General features: G+C 62.0%; 4 protein-coding genes across 7 annotated transcripts in view; 1 reads left to right on the top strand and 3 right to left on the bottom strand.

Moving 5' to 3' along the window:
• Positions 1–4,892, bottom strand: part of DPM3 (dolichyl-phosphate mannosyltransferase subunit 3, regulatory) — a 13,860-nt gene extending 8,968 nt beyond the window's left edge. The window contains exon 1 of the mRNA XM_081825502.1: positions 4,889–4,892. The gene's annotated coding sequence lies outside the window, so the exon portion shown is untranslated. The remainder of the gene's footprint in view (positions 1–4,888) is intronic.
• Positions 2,732–5,244, bottom strand: KRTCAP2 (keratinocyte associated protein 2). Of its 2 annotated transcripts, none has more exons than XM_006734795.3 (5): positions 5,085–5,244; positions 4,679–4,833; positions 4,536–4,599; positions 3,123–3,189; positions 2,732–2,884 (listed from the first exon to the last, which is right to left on the bottom strand). In XM_006734795.3, the coding sequence occupies exons 1-5, from the start codon at positions 5,086–5,088 to the stop codon at positions 2,764–2,766; spliced, it is 411 nt and encodes a 136-aa protein (XP_006734858.1). In that variant the 5' UTR covers positions 5,089–5,244; the 3' UTR covers positions 2,732–2,763. The 2 variants fall into 2 exon arrangements, with proteins under 2 accessions (XP_006734858.1, XP_081681627.1); XM_081825501.1 differs by having other exon boundaries at positions 2,789–2,976.
• Positions 5,245–5,715: 471 nt separating this feature from the next.
• TRIM46 (tripartite motif containing 46) lies at positions 5,716–15,050 on the top strand. Of its 3 annotated transcripts, none has more exons than XM_006734791.3 (10): positions 5,717–5,895; positions 7,290–7,551; positions 7,768–8,111; positions 8,753–8,896; positions 9,016–9,111; positions 9,780–10,033; positions 10,297–10,418; positions 11,413–11,715; positions 12,615–12,912; positions 13,881–15,050. In XM_006734791.3, exons 1-10 carry the CDS (start codon positions 5,833–5,835, stop codon positions 14,272–14,274), a joined length of 2,280 nt encoding a protein of 759 aa, XP_006734854.2. In that variant the 5' UTR covers positions 5,717–5,832; the 3' UTR covers positions 14,275–15,050. The 3 variants fall into 3 exon arrangements, with proteins under 3 accessions (XP_081681623.1, XP_006734854.2, XP_081681622.1); XM_081825496.1 differs by lacking the exon at positions 5,717–5,895 and adding an exon at positions 5,953–6,512; XM_081825497.1 differs by lacking the exon at positions 12,615–12,912 and having other exon boundaries at positions 5,716–5,895; positions 13,881–14,076.
• Positions 15,051–15,864: 814 nt separating this feature from the next.
• Positions 15,865–18,490, bottom strand: part of MUC1 (mucin 1, cell surface associated) — a 3,136-nt gene continuing 510 nt past the window's right edge. Inside the window, exons 2-7 of the mRNA XM_081823230.1 lie at positions 18,033–18,484; positions 17,871–17,926; positions 17,636–17,769; positions 17,367–17,488; positions 17,140–17,286; positions 15,865–16,249 (exon numbers count right to left, since the gene is read on the bottom strand). Coding sequence (XP_081679356.1) covers positions 16,175–16,249; positions 17,140–17,286; positions 17,367–17,488; positions 17,636–17,769; positions 17,871–17,926; positions 18,033–18,484 — 986 coding nt within the window. The 3' untranslated portion in view covers positions 15,865–16,174. The remainder of the gene's footprint in view (positions 16,250–17,139; positions 17,287–17,366; positions 17,489–17,635; positions 17,770–17,870; positions 17,927–18,032; positions 18,485–18,490) is intronic.

Below are 18,490 nucleotides of genomic sequence, written 5' to 3'. Positions count from 1 at the left end.
GCCATTGTTTGCTTAGGAGGCGGCTCAGTGACTGACCCTAAGTCAAGAAGGAGCATGCACGGGGCAGGCCAGCCCTGAGGCCCCCCGAGGGGGCAGGGCCTCTGGCTTCCCATTCTTTTATGGTTCCCACAGTGCCCAGGGCCTTCTCTGCTCACAAAGAACTTCAATGCTGGCTTTTGACGGAATCTTTCCCCTTTGTATCTGTCTCTGCGTCTCGCAGCATCTCTGTCTCTACAAGTCTCTGGCTCTCTCTTGTTTCCCAACATCCTTCCCGAGCCCCTGGGGAGCAGAGCTGGGGGGCCGGGCAGTGGGAACCAGACTGCGTCCTGTTCTCACCAAGGACAATAAGGGCCGGAAAGGGCTGGAGCCAAGGCCTGGCGCGGACTCCCTTGCTCCCTGCCTGTCCTGGGCACCCCCCACCCCCCAGTCCAACCCCGTGGTGCCCCCTCCCTCCAGTGCCAGTCTGGGAGGAGTCTAGCCTCTGCCAGGGGTTAGGGAGCTCTCTCACACCCCCTTCTCACTGCCCTCCTCTCTGGTAGCATCACCTCCGGCCCCAAGACCTGTGCCTCCGGGGCCAGGAGCTGCTGGAGTGTCCTCCCCGGCCTGGCTCCCCACACATCTAGGGCCCCCTCCCTCTGTATTATTTACTCCTGTTTCCGGAGCTGGTGGCAGTGCTGGAGGGTGGGTGGGTGTCAGGGCCACGTGTGAGGGAGCAGGAGGAAACATCTGGCTTCCCTCTGTCCTCCAGGGGCCACCACCTCTCTCTCCCCCAGGCCTCCAGCCGCTAGGGTGGAGTGGAGCCCAGGACAGCAGGGGCCAGGAGGTGAGCGCCTTTGCCCCTCCCACCTCCAGGCCTCCAGAAGCCATGATGGCCTCACGCCCCCTTACTTAATGATGGTTATTAGTGGGTAGGATACCCCTGCCAGGGATAATTGGTAGGTTAAGTCCGCAACATGCAACTAGGCACCCTGGAGATAGGCCCCAATCTGCCTTGTAAATGCATCTGTTCCCTGAGGAAGGGGTCATTATTCCTGAGCCACTCACTGTCCCTGGTGTCTACGCAGTGGGTGGCAGGGTGCTCAGATCGCTGGGCCTGACCCCGGCTCTCCGGCTCTTCCCCACCCTTCCCTAGCCTGGCCCTGCCCAAACTCTCATCTTGAAGCCAGGGTGCCCTCAGGTGGCCAGATAACCCCCACCCTGGGTGTCTATGCTCCCCTGGCTGGGACCTGGCCTTCTGCCCACAGCTCCCACCCCAGTTAGGAGGAAGTCAGAGTTTGACAGAGGGAGCCCTAGAACCAACTCAGCCTCCCCTTAGATCCAGGGTCCATTTTGGACAACTGGTCATCCTCCCCCAAAGGGTCCCACATACCACAAGCCCCTAACCATCACTAGGTAAGTTAGAGCCTAGAGTTGCCATTCCCTCTCAGGGAGGCTCTGGTGTCCCTTGAACGCTCTTTGCCTCCGCTCCCAGGGACACTTGCTTCAGACTCCAGCTCGAAAGGGGCCAGTCTTTCAGGGCCTCCCAGGCGGGCTTCCACCCAGACTTGGGCCAGAACGGTGAGACCCAGCCACAACCCTCCCTAGCCCTCAGGGTAGGCTTGACCTGCAGATTCGAGCTCGTGGCACCCTCTGCAGGCATCCTGGGCACACTGCACAGCACTCCCCCAAGCTAGGGACTGAGGAGCATGGGGTCTGGGATTCCCGAGTGGACTGGAGTGGGTGGGGTGGTCCTCTAATTAGAGGGAGGGGGCTCTAATCCTTGACCAGAACTCCTTCGATTCACTTCTTCATCTCCACTGGGACTTCATCCCTACTTAGACACATCTCATGTACAGTATTTTGTTGCCAGAGGGCAGGTTCTGCCAACCAACCCAGGTCTTCACTGCCCACGATCAAGCACTGTGCAGGATACAAAGCTGACCACGGCGCTGTGCAAACCCTAAAGCCCACGCCATCCAGCAGAAAGGAAGGTGCTCGGTGCCCTCAAAGGACAGATACTCTGGACAGAGAGGCACCCCTCAGGGCAGAGCACAGAGTAGGACCTGAGAAGCCACATCATTCCCATCAAGGTTGGCTCCAAGGCCGATGGCTTTGTCCCTATCGTTTTATGTGCTTTGCTAAAGCGTAGCAAGTCCCTATCTATTGGCTACAAGCCAGAGAAGAGAAATGGAGGCACGTGAACAAAGAGGATGCGGCAGTGATCAACCTTGGAGTCTTTCTAAACCCAGGTTATCTGTCCATGCTGGAGCTGAACAGATGGGTCCAGGAAGGCAACATCAGTAGGGACCTCCCTCCCAAGGACTTGGAGCAGAAAGGGCAGGAGGCTTGTTTGCTCGGGGTGGGGAGTCAGAGTAACAAGACCCCCAGAGGTGTAAATGAACTCCACAGGGAGTTGTAGGGGTGAAGGGTTCTCTCCTTCCCTTGTTCTTCTGTTCCAAGATCTATTCCACTCTGATAGGCAAGGAAGGCTTCGTGCACTACAGCCTTGACCCCTTTTCCGAAAGGTCAAGACGGCAGATCATCCACGCGCTTTTCTTCCACGACGAGACTTTTACACAAGCACTCACGGCACTGACGGCAGTCAGTAAGTATTTGCTAGAAACAACCCTCGGAGGAAGGCAAGCCCCCCCATCCCTAAGGCCTGGAAACAGCAGGGATCCACCTGCCACACCACCAGGCGCACCATGCACGCATCGGCGGAAGAGGCCACAGCGCGTCACGCTCACGGAGCTACAAAGAACCAACTTTATTGGACACTCAGGGTCAATTTCTCTTTTTGCCCTTCCCCGTGACCTTGGCCGGTGTGAGGACGGGAGCCGCTGCCTGGTACAGAGCGGAGGAGATCTTGTTGATGTAATACAGGCCAAGCATGGAGAAGATGAAGCTACACGGGGACAACAAAGAGGTCACAGCATCGGGGGGTACACTGCCGGCCCGGTGTCTCCCGGGGCACACAGCAGCATCAGGGGAAGAATCCTGGGTCAGGTTTAGGAAAATGGGGAAGGGGACAGGAGGGAGAACGGGGGGAGGAGGGGACGGGGAAGGTCTGGGATCATTACAGGAGGAATTACAGTGCCGAAGGCCAGGGTGCTACACCCCTTTCCCAGCCGTGAGGCACTTACCAGGTGGTGACGCAGACTCGGTGGATGAGGCCGGATGCAAAGAGAGCCAACAGGAGGCAGAGAAGAACTGGGAAGGCAAGAGGGGACAAGGAGGGCGGTGGTGGGAATTGGAAACACCAGGCATTCCTATGTGGAGTCTAGGAGAAATCGGGGGCCCTCTGAAACTTGGGGAATCTGCTTGGAGGAATATGGCTGGACATCAGCAGGAGGACTTCAGATGCCCTTAAGGATGCCCAGGACATGGAGGGAGGAGACGCATGCTCGTTACCAGCTCTGTCCCAAATATCACTTCCCTATCCTGACTCTCTTCCAATATAAAGGAAAAGGGAAAGTGATACAGAGTCTGAAAAGCAAGGTTTGCTCCCATTTGGGAAAGAAAGGTAAGGCCTTTCCAACAAAAGCCAGCCACTAAGGATCAACTCATTAAACTGGCTGGCCAGTGGTTGAAGCTGAGGGCCTCACTCCCTGGACGCAGGATGGAGGGCCGGGCGTCTGGACGCACGTGCCCATGGAGGCAGGAAAGGGTCTCGGGATTATCTGGTGTAGGACCAGAGAGAAAGTGAGAGGCTAGACGGCTGGGCAGATACCACCTGCCCAGCGGGGGAGGGCGAAGGGGGTCAAGAATCTTGGCTCACAACAAAGGTTTCTTTCAGAAGCAAAGGAAGACAATACACATGGAAACAAAATCTCAGAGATCTTGAGGCTGCTGGAAGGGAGAAGCTCCGGAAGGCTGCCACAGGGCTAGGTGGAGGGCACACGACCTAGAGGAGCGCAAGGACTCAGGGCAGCGGCAGGTCTGTGTTCTACCAGATGAAGGTTCCTCAAGAGGCAGCATTTGCTGCCACCTTCAAGCTTGTGACATTGCTTAGGTGATCGGCCTTGATGCCTCAGTTGCTTCATGAACTTAATTCTGCATAAATAACTAAATCAACACTCCATTACATGAGCAATAACAAGTATTGCTGCAAAGAGAAAATAACCTAACATTTATTCTACCTTGGTCAGGATTCCTGCTGACACAGAAATCTGCTATAATATTGAAGCTCTTCATGATCATCTCCAATAAACAGAACCCAGTAACACTGGTTCAACTTCACATCAAGCCCCTCATTGAACTCAGTCCTGTTTCCTCCCCACACCTCCCCAAGGTCTCTGCGAAGCCAGCCTGCACCGGCCCAGTGTCCTCAGAGACCCCTGGGAACTAGGCTTCCTGCTCTCAGGCCTTCTCTTCCAGCCCCGAGTCCAAGAGCTCGGGGAGGTGCTGGATCCAAGGCCGGCAACCCCCTCCAGACGGGCTTCGGAAGCCCATTCCCTTCCGAACAACCTTTACCAACCAAGCACCTGAGAACTCGGTACCGTGTTGGGGGCGCTTAGAGCAGATGGCTGAAGCACTCGACCCCCACTTTCACTTACTCTCAGGGAAGATCTTTGCTTGGAATCCTTTGCCAAAGACGAGATTCTCCAGATTATTGAAGGCCTGGTGGAGGGAGTTAAGGGCAGGCCGAGCGGCAGGGCAGAGCGGCGGGCCCCCTCCCCCCGCAGCGCAGGAAGGATACGGTGAGCGAGAAGACGAACAGGCCGGAGCCCAGCAGGCCCCCCTGGATGGTGAGCCACTCCGTGGAGGCCAGCTGGCGGCTGTACGTCTGCATCCCGGCGAAGAGCAGCAGCGACAGGAGGGAGGAGAGCGCCAGCGAGGTGCCCGTGCCCACGGCTGCAGGGGAGGCGAGGACGCGAGGCGCGGGGTCCGGCCGGGCCCTCCCCCCTGCCCGCGCCGCGGGCAGAGCCGCCCCCCCGGCACGCGCACCCCCGCCGCGACCCCCGGCGTCCCCGCCCCGGGCTCCCGCGCCCTCCCGCCCCCCCGGGGCCCGGGACACGTCAGCTCTGCGGGCAGAGGACCCGGACAGACGGTCCGCCCCAGCCCCACCCCACTGGTCCGTCGGGGGATCCCGCCAGTCCCGTTACCCATCGCGTGCTGCCCCCGGGTCCAGTCGGCGCCTCCGGCCAAGAAACAGGGTAACCGGACCGGGGCGGTCGGCCGTGCGCATGCGTCAGCCCCACTCGCGGGCTCGCTTCCCCTCACGGCCCGCTCGCGCTCCCTCTAGGCGCCCGGCCGCAGCGTCCCCTGCCGGCAGGGAGGAGATATTGCGTCCAAGAGCGGCCTTGGCCACCGCCCTGGTGCCTTGCCGTTCCCCGCACCCCGAGCGTCTGCTGCCCTCAGAGCAAGCCGCTGGGCCCATGGCCCATAGCCTCTAGCCCACCTCTGTCTTCTTTGCCATATACGTCATCCCTAGTGCCTGTTCCTCACACCTCCCTCCCCCATGATCATTGCCTCGCATCTCCCGCGGACTCTTGCCCAAACCAAAATCTAGTCCTCCTATTCTGGAGCTCATCTTTCTCTGAAACTATCCTCCCGTTTTATAGGAGTAAGATTAGGGAGCCAGTGAAGAATGCGAACATTAGAAATGACTCCCCCCTCAAATACCGTTCCATGTTACCCAACCCCCCGACCATCTTCTGAAAACCACGTGGGGAGAACCATTTCCCACCTCCTACCTCGACGGGCGCTGTTCGAGGCTGTCCCTGGAGCATGCGCAGTGACATCTCACCCCCACCCCTCCCCATACCCCCCCACCGGGCTCCTGCTTTAAGCCCGGGGTTCGCAGCCGCAGCCGGGATCGGGCACCCGGGGGCGGGCGGGCATGGTAGGGCCATGGCTGAGGGTGAGGATATGCAAACCTTCACTTCCATCATGGATGCACTGGTCCGCATCAGTGTGAGTTAAGGTGGGGTCGAGGGGAAGGGGAGGGGGAGTATAGGGGTCCGGGGCAGGCCGGGACCTTGGACAAGTGGAGATGAGGCAAGATGCTGGGATGTAGACAGGGGGCTGGGGACGGCAGAAAGGCCTGGGAGGGTCGGGGTGCAGGTTGGAGAGGGTAATCCTGGGGCATCCCGGAGGTGAGTGCCGTGGAGGCGTCCATCTGCTAGGGCGTAAGGAACCGGGAGCTGCCCGGATGCTGCGGGGGGGCTGGGGTAGCCGCCAGCAGTGCTCCAGGGCTGGGGCTGCAGGGCCGTGAGGCTATGCTATGAGGAGGGGGCATGTGTGAGCTTGGATATTTTCCAAGAAAACTGAGGATAGGTGAGGGGCGATGAAGGAGCCGCCCCCAGGGTGCAGTTCCAAATTTGGACCCTTCGGCGAGACCCCACCCCACCGCGCCCCCACTCACGGCTGCCTCCGAGCCCGCGGTTGTCATGGCAACCCGTGCCCGGCTCTCCCAGGGGCGGTGCCAACCCTGCTCCCCCCCACCACTTCCTTCCCCCTCCCTGCCTGTCCCTCCCTCCTTTGTGTCAGCTGCGCCCCTGACCGGGATGGCTGCGAAGAGAGGGACCAAGGTGAGGTGTGGGGGTGGGGCATAGCTTGAGGACCCCCTCCACCAAAAAAGGGAGGGGTACTTCCGGTGGGGAGGGGGCAAGTAGGCGGGCGCTTGTTTCCCCCTCGCTTGGGGAGGGGGTTGTGGCTAGTCAGGTCGCGCCGAGGGAAGGAGCGGGAGGGCCGGATGGTGGGGGAGCAAAAGGGAATGGGTAGTACTGGCGACCCGAGGGGACGGCTGGGGAAATGAAGGATGGGGAATGGAGGCTGGAGCGGCCGCACGCTCAGCCGCGGCAAGATGATGGACGCGGTGAGCAGGAGGATGGAGAGCGTGCGGCGCCTGGCTGTAGGGAGGAGTCACGCCGGGGAAGGGGGGGTTGCCAGAAAAGGGGGCGGGGGTCTGCACCAAGCTGCAGAACGGGCGGTGTCCTTGAGAGAAGCTGGCGGCCCAGAGTTGGGGGGATGGGGGCAAAGGCCAGGTGAGAGGGGCTGCAGGCCCAGCGCCCGCAGGGGGCGTGAAAGGGGCGGGGCTTGAGGCTGGGGGAGGCAGGTGCTCCAACCAGGAGCTCCAACCAACCCTCCGAAGGCTCTAGCTCTCTGCGGGAGGAAGACAGGCAGGAGCCGGAGCTGGGAAGGTCTATGAACCAGGCTGGTGTGGGAGGGGGGCGGGGGGGGGGGAAGCCCGAGGTAGCTTGCCTTGCCCCTTCCTGAGACCTCTGGGGTTTCTAAGGGCAGCTGAGAGGCCTGCTGAGATATGCCCGGCGTCCCTGCTCTGACCCAGCCTCCTGCTCCCTCCACAGACGAGCATGAAGAACATGGAGAAGGAGCTGCTGTGCCCGGTGTGCCAAGAGATGTACAAGCAGCCACTGGTGCTGCCCTGCGCCCACAACGTGTGCCAGGCCTGTGCCCGGGAGCTGCTGGGCCAGCAGGGCTACATAGGCCCTGGTGGGGACCCCAGCTCCGAGCCCACCTCTCCTGCCTCCACCCCGTCCACCCGAAGCCCCCGCCTCTCCCGCAGAACTCTCCCCAAGCCTGACCGCCTGGATCGGCTGCTTAAGTCAGGTGGGGCTGGGTCCTGGAGGGCGGGGGTGGGGATGCTGGGGTGTCCCTCCGGTCAGGGGCCTCTGTCTGTCTTGCAGAGGGTGAAGACGCGGCTCCCACGGGCTCTAATGTGAGCTGGGCTCTGGCACAATAAAAATTACTGTTTTAATTGAACATAACTTTGCCCACGCTCGGCCCGCTGTAACTTCCAGCCCCTTCCCTCGGGCACTTCCACAGGCTTTGGGACGTATCCCGGGCGGAAGCGCGGTGCTCTGCACCCCCAGGTGCTCATGTTCCCGTGCCCAGCCTGCCAGGGTGATGTGGAGCTGGGGGAGCGGGGCCTGGCGGGGCTGTTCCGGAACCTGACCCTGGAGCGTGTGGTGGAGCGCTACCGCCAGAGCGTGAGTGTGGGCGGCGCCATCCTGTGCCAGCTCTGCAAGCCGCCGCCGCTAGAGGCCACCAAGGGCTGCACCGAGTGCCGGGCCACCTTCTGCAACGAGTGTTTCAAGCTCTTCCACCCCTGGGGCACCCAGAAGGCCCAGCACGAGCCCACCCTGCCCACCCTCTCCTTCCGCCCCAAGGTGAGCCAGTGGGGAGAGGGGCCTGAAGTGCTGGGTGGGTGCGGGCGCTGGCACAGGGGGCTTCCCAAGGGGGGTGGGCCGAGGTGGCCACTGCCAGGCTTCTGTTTGTGTAGCAACTACAAAGAGGGACGGCATCAGTCCTTAAACCTCTCGGAGCTCCATCTTCTCGTCCGCTGAATGAGAATGATAAGATCTGCCCTGCATCACCCACGCCCTGGGGGTTGTTGAGGGGATCCCACGAGGTAGTTTGTGAAAGTTACCCCTAGGCTGAAAAGGTCTGTGTGTATTCATTCATTCATTGAGCAAATATTCATTCAGCACCCACATGCCTGGTGCTCTTCTCGGCCTTGGGGATGGGCAGTGAGCAAGATGGACAAGGTTAATTATTAGCCACAAAGCAGAGATTAATCATCATCATCCTTGCTGTTACCGCACATGCGGAGGTGGAAGGGAGGGAGGGTGCCGGCGAGCGAGGCCCCCGTCCATGCCGGTGCGCGTCACCAGGTGGCACTGCGGAGCACCCCCAGCGGGGCTGCCCGCCTTGTTCAAGCCGGCAGGCCAGGCTGCACGTGCTTCTGCCCGAGGTCAGCAGCCTTAAACCCACCGTTGGCTGATGATGTCATTGCTCTTTCTGTCGCTAGGGTCTGATGTGCCCGGACCACAAGGAAGAGGTGACCCATTACTGCAAGACATGCCAACGGCTGGTGTGCCAACTCTGCCGGGTGAGGCGCACCCACGGTGGGCACAAGATCACCCCAGTGCTCAGCGCCTACCAGGCCCTCAAGGTGAGGACCCCGGCTCGCTACAGCCCGCGCCAACCCACACTCACACCCTCTCACACCTCCTCCTAACGGCTGGCTTCTGCTGAGCTAGGCATGATGCCCACCTTTTTCTTCCCCCTCAGGACAAGCTGACAAAGAGCCTGACATACATCCTGGGAAACCAGGACACAGTACAGACCCAGATCTGTGAGCTGGAAGAGACCGTGAGGCACACTGAGGTGAGGGAGGGCATGGAGGTGGGCCCTGGGCCCCACCCGGGAGCGGAAGCAGGAAGGGGCTGTGGAGCGGCAAGGCCCAGTCATCTGCTTGACAGCTCAGGAAGCCTGTATGGGGTCCATGGGTGTGTCGAGGTTCTGGTTAAACCAGGTTGGCAGGAACACCAGTGCCCCAGACCAGGCTGTCCCTGGGGCTACAATGGGAACAGTGTGGCTATCACCCAGGACCAGGACAGCCTGGAAAGCCCCAGGGACATAGCTCAGATGCCCTCAGGCTCAGCTGCCTGCTGAGGATGGCACACCTCCCTGGAGCTAGGGCGAGGCTCTGTCTCCCGTACCTTCTGCCAGGTTGCTTGAATCCACCGACATGGGGACGGACAGTAAGCATGGCCCGGAGGCGGGGAACATCAGTGCCGAGTGGGCGTTAGTGCAGTCACGGTCTCTTTTCTTTGGGGGACTCCTTATGGGGTCAGGATGATGGTGTGGGCATCCAGGAAGGGAGGCATAAAGTGTCAGGCGTTGAGCCCATCTGGGTGGACAGGTGCCTTTGGAGCCGTGGGCCTGGCCCCGTTGGAATGGCTGCGTAGGACTTCCCTGGATCTTTGGTGATCCGAGGGAGGCTAGCGCAAGTGCTGCCTTCAAGAAGACAGTGAGTGTTGCTGTCTGGGCAGGTGAGTGGTCAGCAGGCCAAGGAGGAGGTGTCCCAGCTGGTGCGGGGCCTGGGGGCTGTGCTGGACGAGAAGCGAGCATCACTGCTTCAGGCCATTGAGGAGTGCCAGCAGGAGCGCCTAGCCCGTCTCAGCGCCCAGATCCAGGAGCACCGGAGCCTGCTGGATGGCTCGGGTCTAGTGGGCTATGCCCAGGAGGTTCTTAAGGAAACAGACCAGCCTTGCTTTGTGCAAGCAGCCAAGCAGCTGCACAGCAGGTATGCGGGCGCACGGGGCGCGGGCTTCCGGGGGGCAGGGGTGTCATGGGTGGAGCCGATGTCTAAGCTGGGTCTGTACCAGTGCCCCATGGAGAGATGGGTCCTGAGGACTGTCACCAGGCCAAAGTGACACCCAGCTTGCCTGAAGGGACCGGAGGTGACCCAGAGCAGGTGCCCAGGCTCTAGGGACAGGAGAGGCAGAATCAAGGGGAAGGGCAGCTGCCCAGACGGGAGGGCCTGACCCTCGCCTGCCCCCCTCCCAGGATTGCCCGAGCTACGGAGGCCCTCCAGACGTTCCGGCCAGCTGCCGGCTCCTCCTTCCGCCATTGTCAGTTGGACGTAGGGCGCGAGATGAAGCTGCTGACAGAGCTTAACTTCCTGCAAGGTAAGGAGGTGGCCGGGGTGGCCCCGCGCCCAGTTAGAGCCTTCCTCCCTTCTTCCCCAGCAGCGGGCCCGGGGGGCAGCGCCCACCAGGGACCTCCCTGGCCTCCTGCCCAGCCTGGCCAGCCGCCCCTCCCACCTCGCCCACCCAGCCACACCGTCCCACCGCGCTCAGCGCTGCTTCTCCCTCTCTTTGTTTGTAGGCTGTGGCCATCGCGGACTCTGCTCCGGAGCACCCCAGGCAAGTCAGCGGCCCTGCCCCGGGGGCCCTGCCCTGCCGCCCCCACACAGCTCGGCCACCCATTCATTGCTTCCTTCTCTGTCCTGCCTTCCCCAGACTCTTGGTCCTGCCCCCTACCCCCCATCAGTGCCCTCTGACTCTCTCTGCCTGCCCTAAGCTCCTGCCTAGTCCTTGCCCTTCTGACCTTTTGTCCTTGGGATTCTTGCCCTCGGGACTTTCCTTCTCTTCCCCTTGATCTTCGCCTCCTGCCATCTTCAAGCTTTTGCTTGTCCTCTGTTGTCCCCTGTTTTCTGCCTTGCTGGCTCTCACATCTGTCTTCCTCCTCTTCTGCCCCTCCTTCCTGTCCAGTGCTCTTTCCCCAGGCTCCAGTGGCCTCTGCCCACCTTTCCCTGGGGCTCCTCTTTATTCATAGAATAAAAAAGTCCTAGAAAGAAGGGTCCCCATCTGGTCTAAGACTGTTTTTGACAGAGGAGGAAACTGAAGCCCAGACTTGGGAAGCGACTGCCCTAAGGCTGGAGTTGGGAGAATGGCCCGCCAGAACCCGCAGGAGGCTCCCCGCCCCCTGCGCCGGAGCCTCTCCCCTGCTCCCTTGGGCTCTGCCCTGCCCCTCCCTGCCCGGCACCCAGATGGCCTCGCCCCCAGTTCCCTCTCACCCACACTCACCCCCCCGGCCCCCGCTGCTTTCCCTTTTCCTGCCTGCCCTCCATGCTAGGCCCGTGACCAGGCCCTGACTGACCCCCGCTGTCTCTTCCCACAGTGCCCGAGGCTCCCGTCATCGACACGCAGCGCACCTTCGCCTACGACCAGATATTCCTGTGCTGGCGGCTGCCTCCCCACTCGCCACCTGCCTGGCACTACACCATCGAGTTCCGGCGCACCGATGCGCCTGCCCAGCCGGGTCCCGCCCGCTGGCAGCGGCGAGAGGAGGTGAGGGGCACCAGTGCCCTGCTGGAGAACCCAGACACAGGCTCTGTGTACGTGCTGCGCGTCCGGGGCTGCAACAAGGCCGGCTATGGCGAGTACAGTGAAGACGTGCACCTGCACACGCCCCCGGCACCCGGTGAGCGGGCAGGTGGGCGGGCGCGGGGCGCGCCGGGGCCCCCCCGGCACCCGGGGAGCGGGCAGGTGGGCGGGCGCGGGGCGCGCCGGGGCCCCCCCGGCACCCGGGGAGCGGGCAGGTGGGCGGGCGCGGGGCGCGCGGGGGGGCCCCCCGGCACCCGGGGAGCGGGCAGGTGGGCGGGCGCGGGGCGCGCCGGGACCGCCTCGCCGCACTAACGGCTGGCGCTGGGTGGGCGCTGGGGAGCAGCACAGTGGGCCACGCTCACCAGCTCTGGAGCTAGACTGCCTGGGGTCAAATCCCCACTCTGCCTCTTGCCAGTGGTGGCTCTGGGCAAGTCGTGGGCCCTCTCTGAACTCCAAGTCCCTCTTCTCCAGCGATAATAGCAATGGTATTGTTGTGAGAATGAAGCCGGTGAGCTTCCAGCTCATAGCAAGGGCTCAGTAGAGGTTAGGAGAGCGACTCTCCAGAAAATAGCCTGGCCCCTGGGGCGCAGGTATAATACCTACCATACCGGAGCATCACCGCCCAATGGGGTGTAAGGGCTGGGTGTGAGTCCCAGAGCAAGCGCTGGAAGGTGTAGGTCGGTGGTGGGGGCCAGCCATAGGAGGGGTGGGAGGAAGCCCTGCAGGTCAGCTCGGTCTGGGAGACTGGTTTCTGGGCCCACTAGTCCCCACTAAAACTCTTCCTGGGGTCCCATGCCCCTTTGAGGTACCCCCTTCTTTTCTCCTTGTGTCCCCCCTTGCAGTTCTCCAGGCCCTGGTCCCTGGAGCCCCCGCCCATCCCTTGGCAGCTTGTTTCACACTCTGAAACCTCCCAGTGTCCTTTGCTGACACCTCACGACCTCCATGGCCTGGGTTTGTCCCTCAAGGCCTTCCTTTGTCACCCCTCCCCCACTGCAGTCCTGCACTTCTTCCTCGATGGCCGCTGGGGCACAAGCCGAGAGCGGCTGGCCATCAGCAAGGACCAGCGAGCGGTGCGGAGTGTCCCGGGGCTGCCCCTGCTGCTGGCTGCTGAGCGGCTGCTCACTGGCTGCCACCTGAGCGTGGACGTGGTCCTGGGAGATGTGGCCGTGACCCAGGGCCGCAGCTACTGGGCCTGTGCCGTCGACCCAGCCTCCTACTTGGTCAAGGTGGGCGTCGGGCTGGAGAGCAAGCTTCAGGAGAGCTTCCAGGGCGCCCCCGATGTGATCAGCCCCAGGTCAGGCCTCTCTGGGGGGTGGGGGGTGTGAGGGTCCAGGTGGGGGAGCTGGAGACAGGATAGGGGTGGCAAGGGGAGCTCATGCTGGTTGGGTGGAGTGGGGGAGTTTAGGAGCATGGATGCCAGGCTGGGGCCTGTGGCCGGGGCAAGCGTGGGCTTAGCAGAAGGGCTTGGAGAATTGGTTTTCGGAGGAGTGTGTGACTGGGAGAGGGCTGCAGGAGAGGGAGCCATCCACTTGCCCCCACCTGTCCTCAGGACCACCAGACCATGTCTCCAAGAGCCTCTGCATCTCCCAACGCCCTGTTCCAACGTGCTTTCTCGGCAACCCCCTCTTTCTTCCCTTCACCACGTCTGAGATCCTTCCCTTAAAATGTCCACCTCCATCCCGTCTATCGCCAACATGCTGTTTGACACCCCCCAACGCATGTGCCTCCCCGAACCCTTCCTCCCAGCACTCTATCCCTGAACACCCCATTTCTTCTCAGCGCTCTCCCACCAACACTAATCCCCCCACCCTGTGGCACCCCCACCCCCACCCCACCTCCCTCCCAACACCCAGCCTTCTCTCCCCAGTCCCTCAGTGACAAAGCCCTCATCCTCAACATTCTTGAACCCTCCCCAGACCCTCCCCAGCACGATGTCCCCACGTGGTTCTCCTCTCCACCTTCTTGTCTCCTGTCTCCTCACAGCATCCGATCCTCACCTCCCTCCCTCCTTCTCCGTCACCTCTCCTGCCAAGGTGCCTGCTTTCAATACCCCTGTCCCCCTGGACTCACAGCCCAGCCCTGTATTCTAATGCTCGTGTCCGCGAAACGTCCTCTCAGTACCCCAGATCGGTCCTTTCAACCACTTGCTCCCCAATGTCCCATCCTTCCAACGTCTCAGCCCTCTGCCCCCCACCCCCACCCGCACCGTACTCCACCCCTCCCTCTCCCCCAACACTCTCCTACCCAACTCCGCTCCTGCAGGTACGATCCGGACAGTGGGCACGACAGCGGTGCCGAGGATGCCACGGTGGAGGCGTCCCCGCCCTTCGCTTTCCTGACCATTGGCATGGGAAAGATCCTGCTGGGGTCCGGGGCCAGCTCCAATGCAGGGCTGACGGGGCGGGACGGCCCCGCAGCGAGCTGCACCGTGCCCCTGCCGCCCCGCCTGGGCATCTGCCTGGACTATGAGCGGGGCCGCGTGTCTTTCCTGGATGCCGTGTCCTTCCGCGGGCTCCTGGAGTGCCCCCTGGACTGCTCGGGGCCTGTGTGCCCCGCCTTCTGCTTCATTGGGGGTGGTGCAGTGCAACTCCAGGAGCCTGTGGGCACCAAGCCTGAGAGGAAGGTCACCATCGGGGGCTTTGCCAAGCTCGACTGACCGTCTCTGGCCCCTCCTGGGCCCTGGCCCTCCAGGCCTGCTGAGCCGGGTTATTCCTCCGGCAGCTTCTCCCCAGACTCTTCCTACCATGTCTTCCTGTCCCTTATCCTATGTCTGTGTATTCCCGGGGCCGTCTCTTGAGCAAGGGACTCTCCCCTGCTCACCTTTCTAGACGTCCCCCATTCTCTCCATTGCCTGTTAAGCCAGGCCCCAGCCCCCACCAAGTCTCTGGCCTACGCCCTGCCCTTGGCATCCCACCCAAGTCACGGAGAGAGCCCCTTCCCCATTGCTGTCCTGTGCCCCTCCCCAGGCTGACTGGGAGGGAAGGCACCTGGAACACTGGGCATGACCCCCAGCTCTGTGCTCTGCCCTCCGCCCTGCCAAGCTCCCTGCCCCATCGATGCTGAGCTACAGCCTTGGGGCGGGCAGACTTTTTGGGCAGACACTGCCCAGGCACTCCCTGGTGAGGAGAAGAGGACCCAGTCATCCTGCTTGACTTGTTGGGGTTCCCACAGCCCTCGGCCGCATGCCTGTTTTTCTCCTCCTTCCTCTTGCATGCTTCACCCCCTCCTGCACCTATATGCCAACGTGCCAAGTCTCCCTGGGGGCCCCAGCGGAGGTTGGGTGTCCCCAGTGGGTTGGGCTAGGTAAGGCCTCTGGGGCCCGCTGCTACCCCCTGCAGTGGGCACTACCAGGTCTGTGCCAAGCAACAGCCGATCTTTTCATGGTTTCTAAACAATAAACGACATTGCCAGGCACACTTCTGCCTTCCCTGAGCCCGACCGTCCCTTTTCATTTCTGTGCTGGGCATGACACGTGGGAAAGAGCTGGGGAAATCCGCTACTGCTCAGAGCAGGGGTGCTCAGGGGATCTGGCGCCTGAGGGAAGGAGGTCCCAAGCAGGTGCTCCTGAGCCTCCTGCCACACACATTCTGGCTCAAGCCCCCGCCGATGGGTGGCCTACTGGGGGCGCATGGCCCTGGCGGCTGCTGGCCATGGCAGGGCCCAGGCCCCCAGGGCATGTGGTGAGAAGGGCGGGCACTGTGCCTGGGCCCAAAGGGGTCAGGGAACCAAAACAACTTCCCCATTCCCAGGGTGCCTGGGGCACACCCCGCCAGCCAGAGAGGGGGCTCCACCAGGCGCCAGCATCCGGCTCTGATGCTGTGCTTATCACGGCCATGTTGACTCTGCCTGTTATCGCTGCCCACACACTTCACACCCTGGCAGCTAAAATTAGAGCTTCTGGGGGCACTGGGCCAAGGGGAGGTGAGGGCGCCGCTGCCCCCAGCCCCCAGCCCGGGAGAGGGGAGAGCCCTCCCTGCAGGTGCAGGCGGAGCTGGGTCACACTGGCCTCAGGTCATGCTGGCCTCCAACCAACTCAGTTTCGTTTCCTCCTTCCTCTTGTGCCACCAGGGATGGGAAGAGGTGACCTGTGACCCAATGTCGTCTCCTCTCCACATCTCCTGCTTTCCAAATGAACCCTACTCTTGCCTTCTTCGCCACCCCGTCTCCCGCAAAGACCCCTTACAACCCCCCCCCACACACGTTCTGTCCCCCCCCAATCTAAGGGTCACAGATGACAGATCCAAAGTTGGCAGTCAGCACAGAGGAGGGCCCCGCTTTATTCAGCCCCGGTCTGGTCTGCACTTCCATCTCAGGGTTTTCTGGGCCGGGCTTCCTGGGAGCCACCGTCCCAGGCCTGTCCCCAAGGGGCTCGGATGGGCTTCAGCAGGGCTGACATCGGTTGGGAGACCTGGTGGGACTTGTGAGCAGCCCGCCTGAACTCCCAGCTCACCAGCCCTGAACAGAGTTGAGAGGAGAGGACTCTGGCAGTGAGGAGCCTGGGGGAGGCACGAGGCACTGGCGTCCCAAGCTCGGTGGTGGCGGCGGGCAACGTGCTCCTACAAGCTGGCGGAAGTGGCTGATGGGTTCGGGTTCACATAAGAGAACCCGCTGCCCCCGTTGCCTGCAGAGACCTAGGTGGCGAGAAGAGACCCAGGCTGAGAGGCGGTAGCTTTCCTGGGAGAAAGTGCCTCCAGGGCTCCCAGATCACACCCCAGGTCCGGGAGTCTAACTCTCAAAGGGTTAATTTGGAGGCACCTGCCAGGAACCGCCTGGCAGCCAAGTGACTGTAAACAGGGCCCAGGACTGCTCCTCCCCACTCTGCTCCCCTTCACTCCCTCCCCTTGGCTCTCATCAGCCCCCTTGTCCTCCCCTACTGCCCCCGTCTCCATCCATCCTCTGCTCCTCCAGCCCAAGCAGGTGTGTGTGTGTCTCTGTTGAGCTGGGACAAGGAAGTTCCGGGGCGAAGGAAAACAGGGTCGAGGAAAGGAAACTCCCCTCCCCCACCCGCAGTGGCTCTCCAGCCCTAGGTGGCCGAAGTAATTATTTACTAGGTCCTGGAGAGAAAGGCCAGGTGAGGAAAGAAGGAGGAGGGCTGCTTGCTTCCTCGGGCCTCCCAAGAGCCCCATGGCACCAAGCTCACCTGGCTGGGTGAGACTTCCTCCCCCACACCACACACACCCCCCATTCCTGCCGGCCTTTCTAAATCGACCCTCCACTCCTGGGAGCTGAGTGGGGAGGCACAGGCGCTCATTCCTTCGGGAGTCCTGCTGGAGGGTTCCCCTGGCGCTGTTCAGCAGACCAGCGAATGCTGTTTTGGAAATGCTGGTCGTGGGGACGCTCTCTCCCGAGACCCCCTTCCTCCCAAGGTCCCTTCCCCAGGCCTTCCCCCGACCCTAGCCCCTCTGACCCCGCCCCCTTGCCGGGCCCTCCGCAGCCTCTCACCTCTTCTAGGTTCTCTGGGCTTTCAGAAGCCCTGCCCAGCCCAGGCTCTGCCTCCCTGCCCCTGTGGGGACCCTCCTACCTCCTCATAGGGGCTGTGTGTGCTGCCTGGCGGCACATAGCGCCCATGGGTATGGTAGGTGGGGTACTCGCTCATAGGGTGGTAGGCGTCGCGGGTTGGAAAGAGGTCCAGCTGCCTACAGTTCTTCCGACGGCACCAACACACAGCCTGGGGAAAGGACATAATGGGGGTCGTGGGGTTCCTTCCAGCAGGGGGCCTCTGGTCAGGCCTGGAGACCCAACACTTACCAGGGCAATGACGTAGAGGATGGAGAGTGCAACCAGGACACAGACCAGAACCAGCAGGGCGATGCCCCAGCCAGGTACCCCAGAGCTGGACTGGCTGGCGGAAAGGAACGACCCGTCTTGCACTAAACGGAAACGTAGTGGTCAGAACCTTCTCCCAAAGGAGGTGACCCTCCCCCCCCAGCACCCTGGGGAAGAGCAGGAGCCTAGGTGCTGGAGAGAGGGGCCCTGCAGGCGTGGTGCTGGGCGGCAGGCGGGGACGGTGGACTCACCGCTAACACCTGAAACGGACAGGTTATATTTGGCTAGCTCCTTTCTGTGCTCTTCAAACCGTGTCTTCACGGCGCGGGCGTCGGTGACACCCTTGCGGAAGGCCAGAATTGATTCCACCAGCACAGATCCTGCTCTGGTCACAGGGAAACAGGCCCAGCTTCAGGTCAGCAATCCCCCCAAGGCCGCGGCAACCTCCACTCCTCCCCTCCACACGGTCCACACCCAGAACTGTACCTGAACTTGATGTTAGAGAGGCCCAGAAAACCTTCCTGTTCATAAATCTGCAAAAACTGGGGTGAGAGGAGAGGGAATAAGGCTTGAGGCAAACAGGTCAGGCAGTTTGGAGGCTGATGCGGGGGGAGCACGGAGCACAGGAGAGAAAAGACACCTACTCACCAACTCAGAAATGTTTCTCTGCAGCTCCTGGTAGTATTTGGTGCTGGGATCTTCCAGAGAAGAGTTAAACTGGAGATTCAAAATGGAAAAGGACAGGAAGAAGAAGGAGATCCTAAGAGACAACAGGGGAGAAGTGCTACGATTGGAGGAGGTGGGAGGTTCTACGCTACGGTGAGTGCTACCAGCAATAGTCCTGGTGCTGTGGCTGGCGGGGCTGCCCGTCGGGGATGAGGTGCCACGGGAGTCTGGGGATGAGGCGCTCTGGTGTCCCCCATTGGTGGTCGAGCCCGAGGCGGGGCTGCCGGTCGGGGATGAGGTGCCACGGGAGTCTGGGGATGAGGCGCTCTGGTGTCCGCGGTTGGTGGTCGAGCCCGAGGCGGGGCTGCCCGTCGGGGATGAGGTGCCACGGGAGTCTGGGGATGAGGCGCTCTGGTGTCCCCCGTTGGTGGTCGAGCCCG

The sequence above is a fragment of the Leptonychotes weddellii genome, chromosome 6 (genome assembly GCF_054177405.1).
Source record: "Leptonychotes weddellii isolate Sample4059 chromosome 6, ASM5417740v2, whole genome shotgun sequence".
Lineage (NCBI taxonomy): Eukaryota > Metazoa > Chordata > Mammalia > Carnivora > Phocidae > Leptonychotes > Leptonychotes weddellii.
This window is presented reverse-complemented; position numbering and strand designations above follow the sequence as displayed.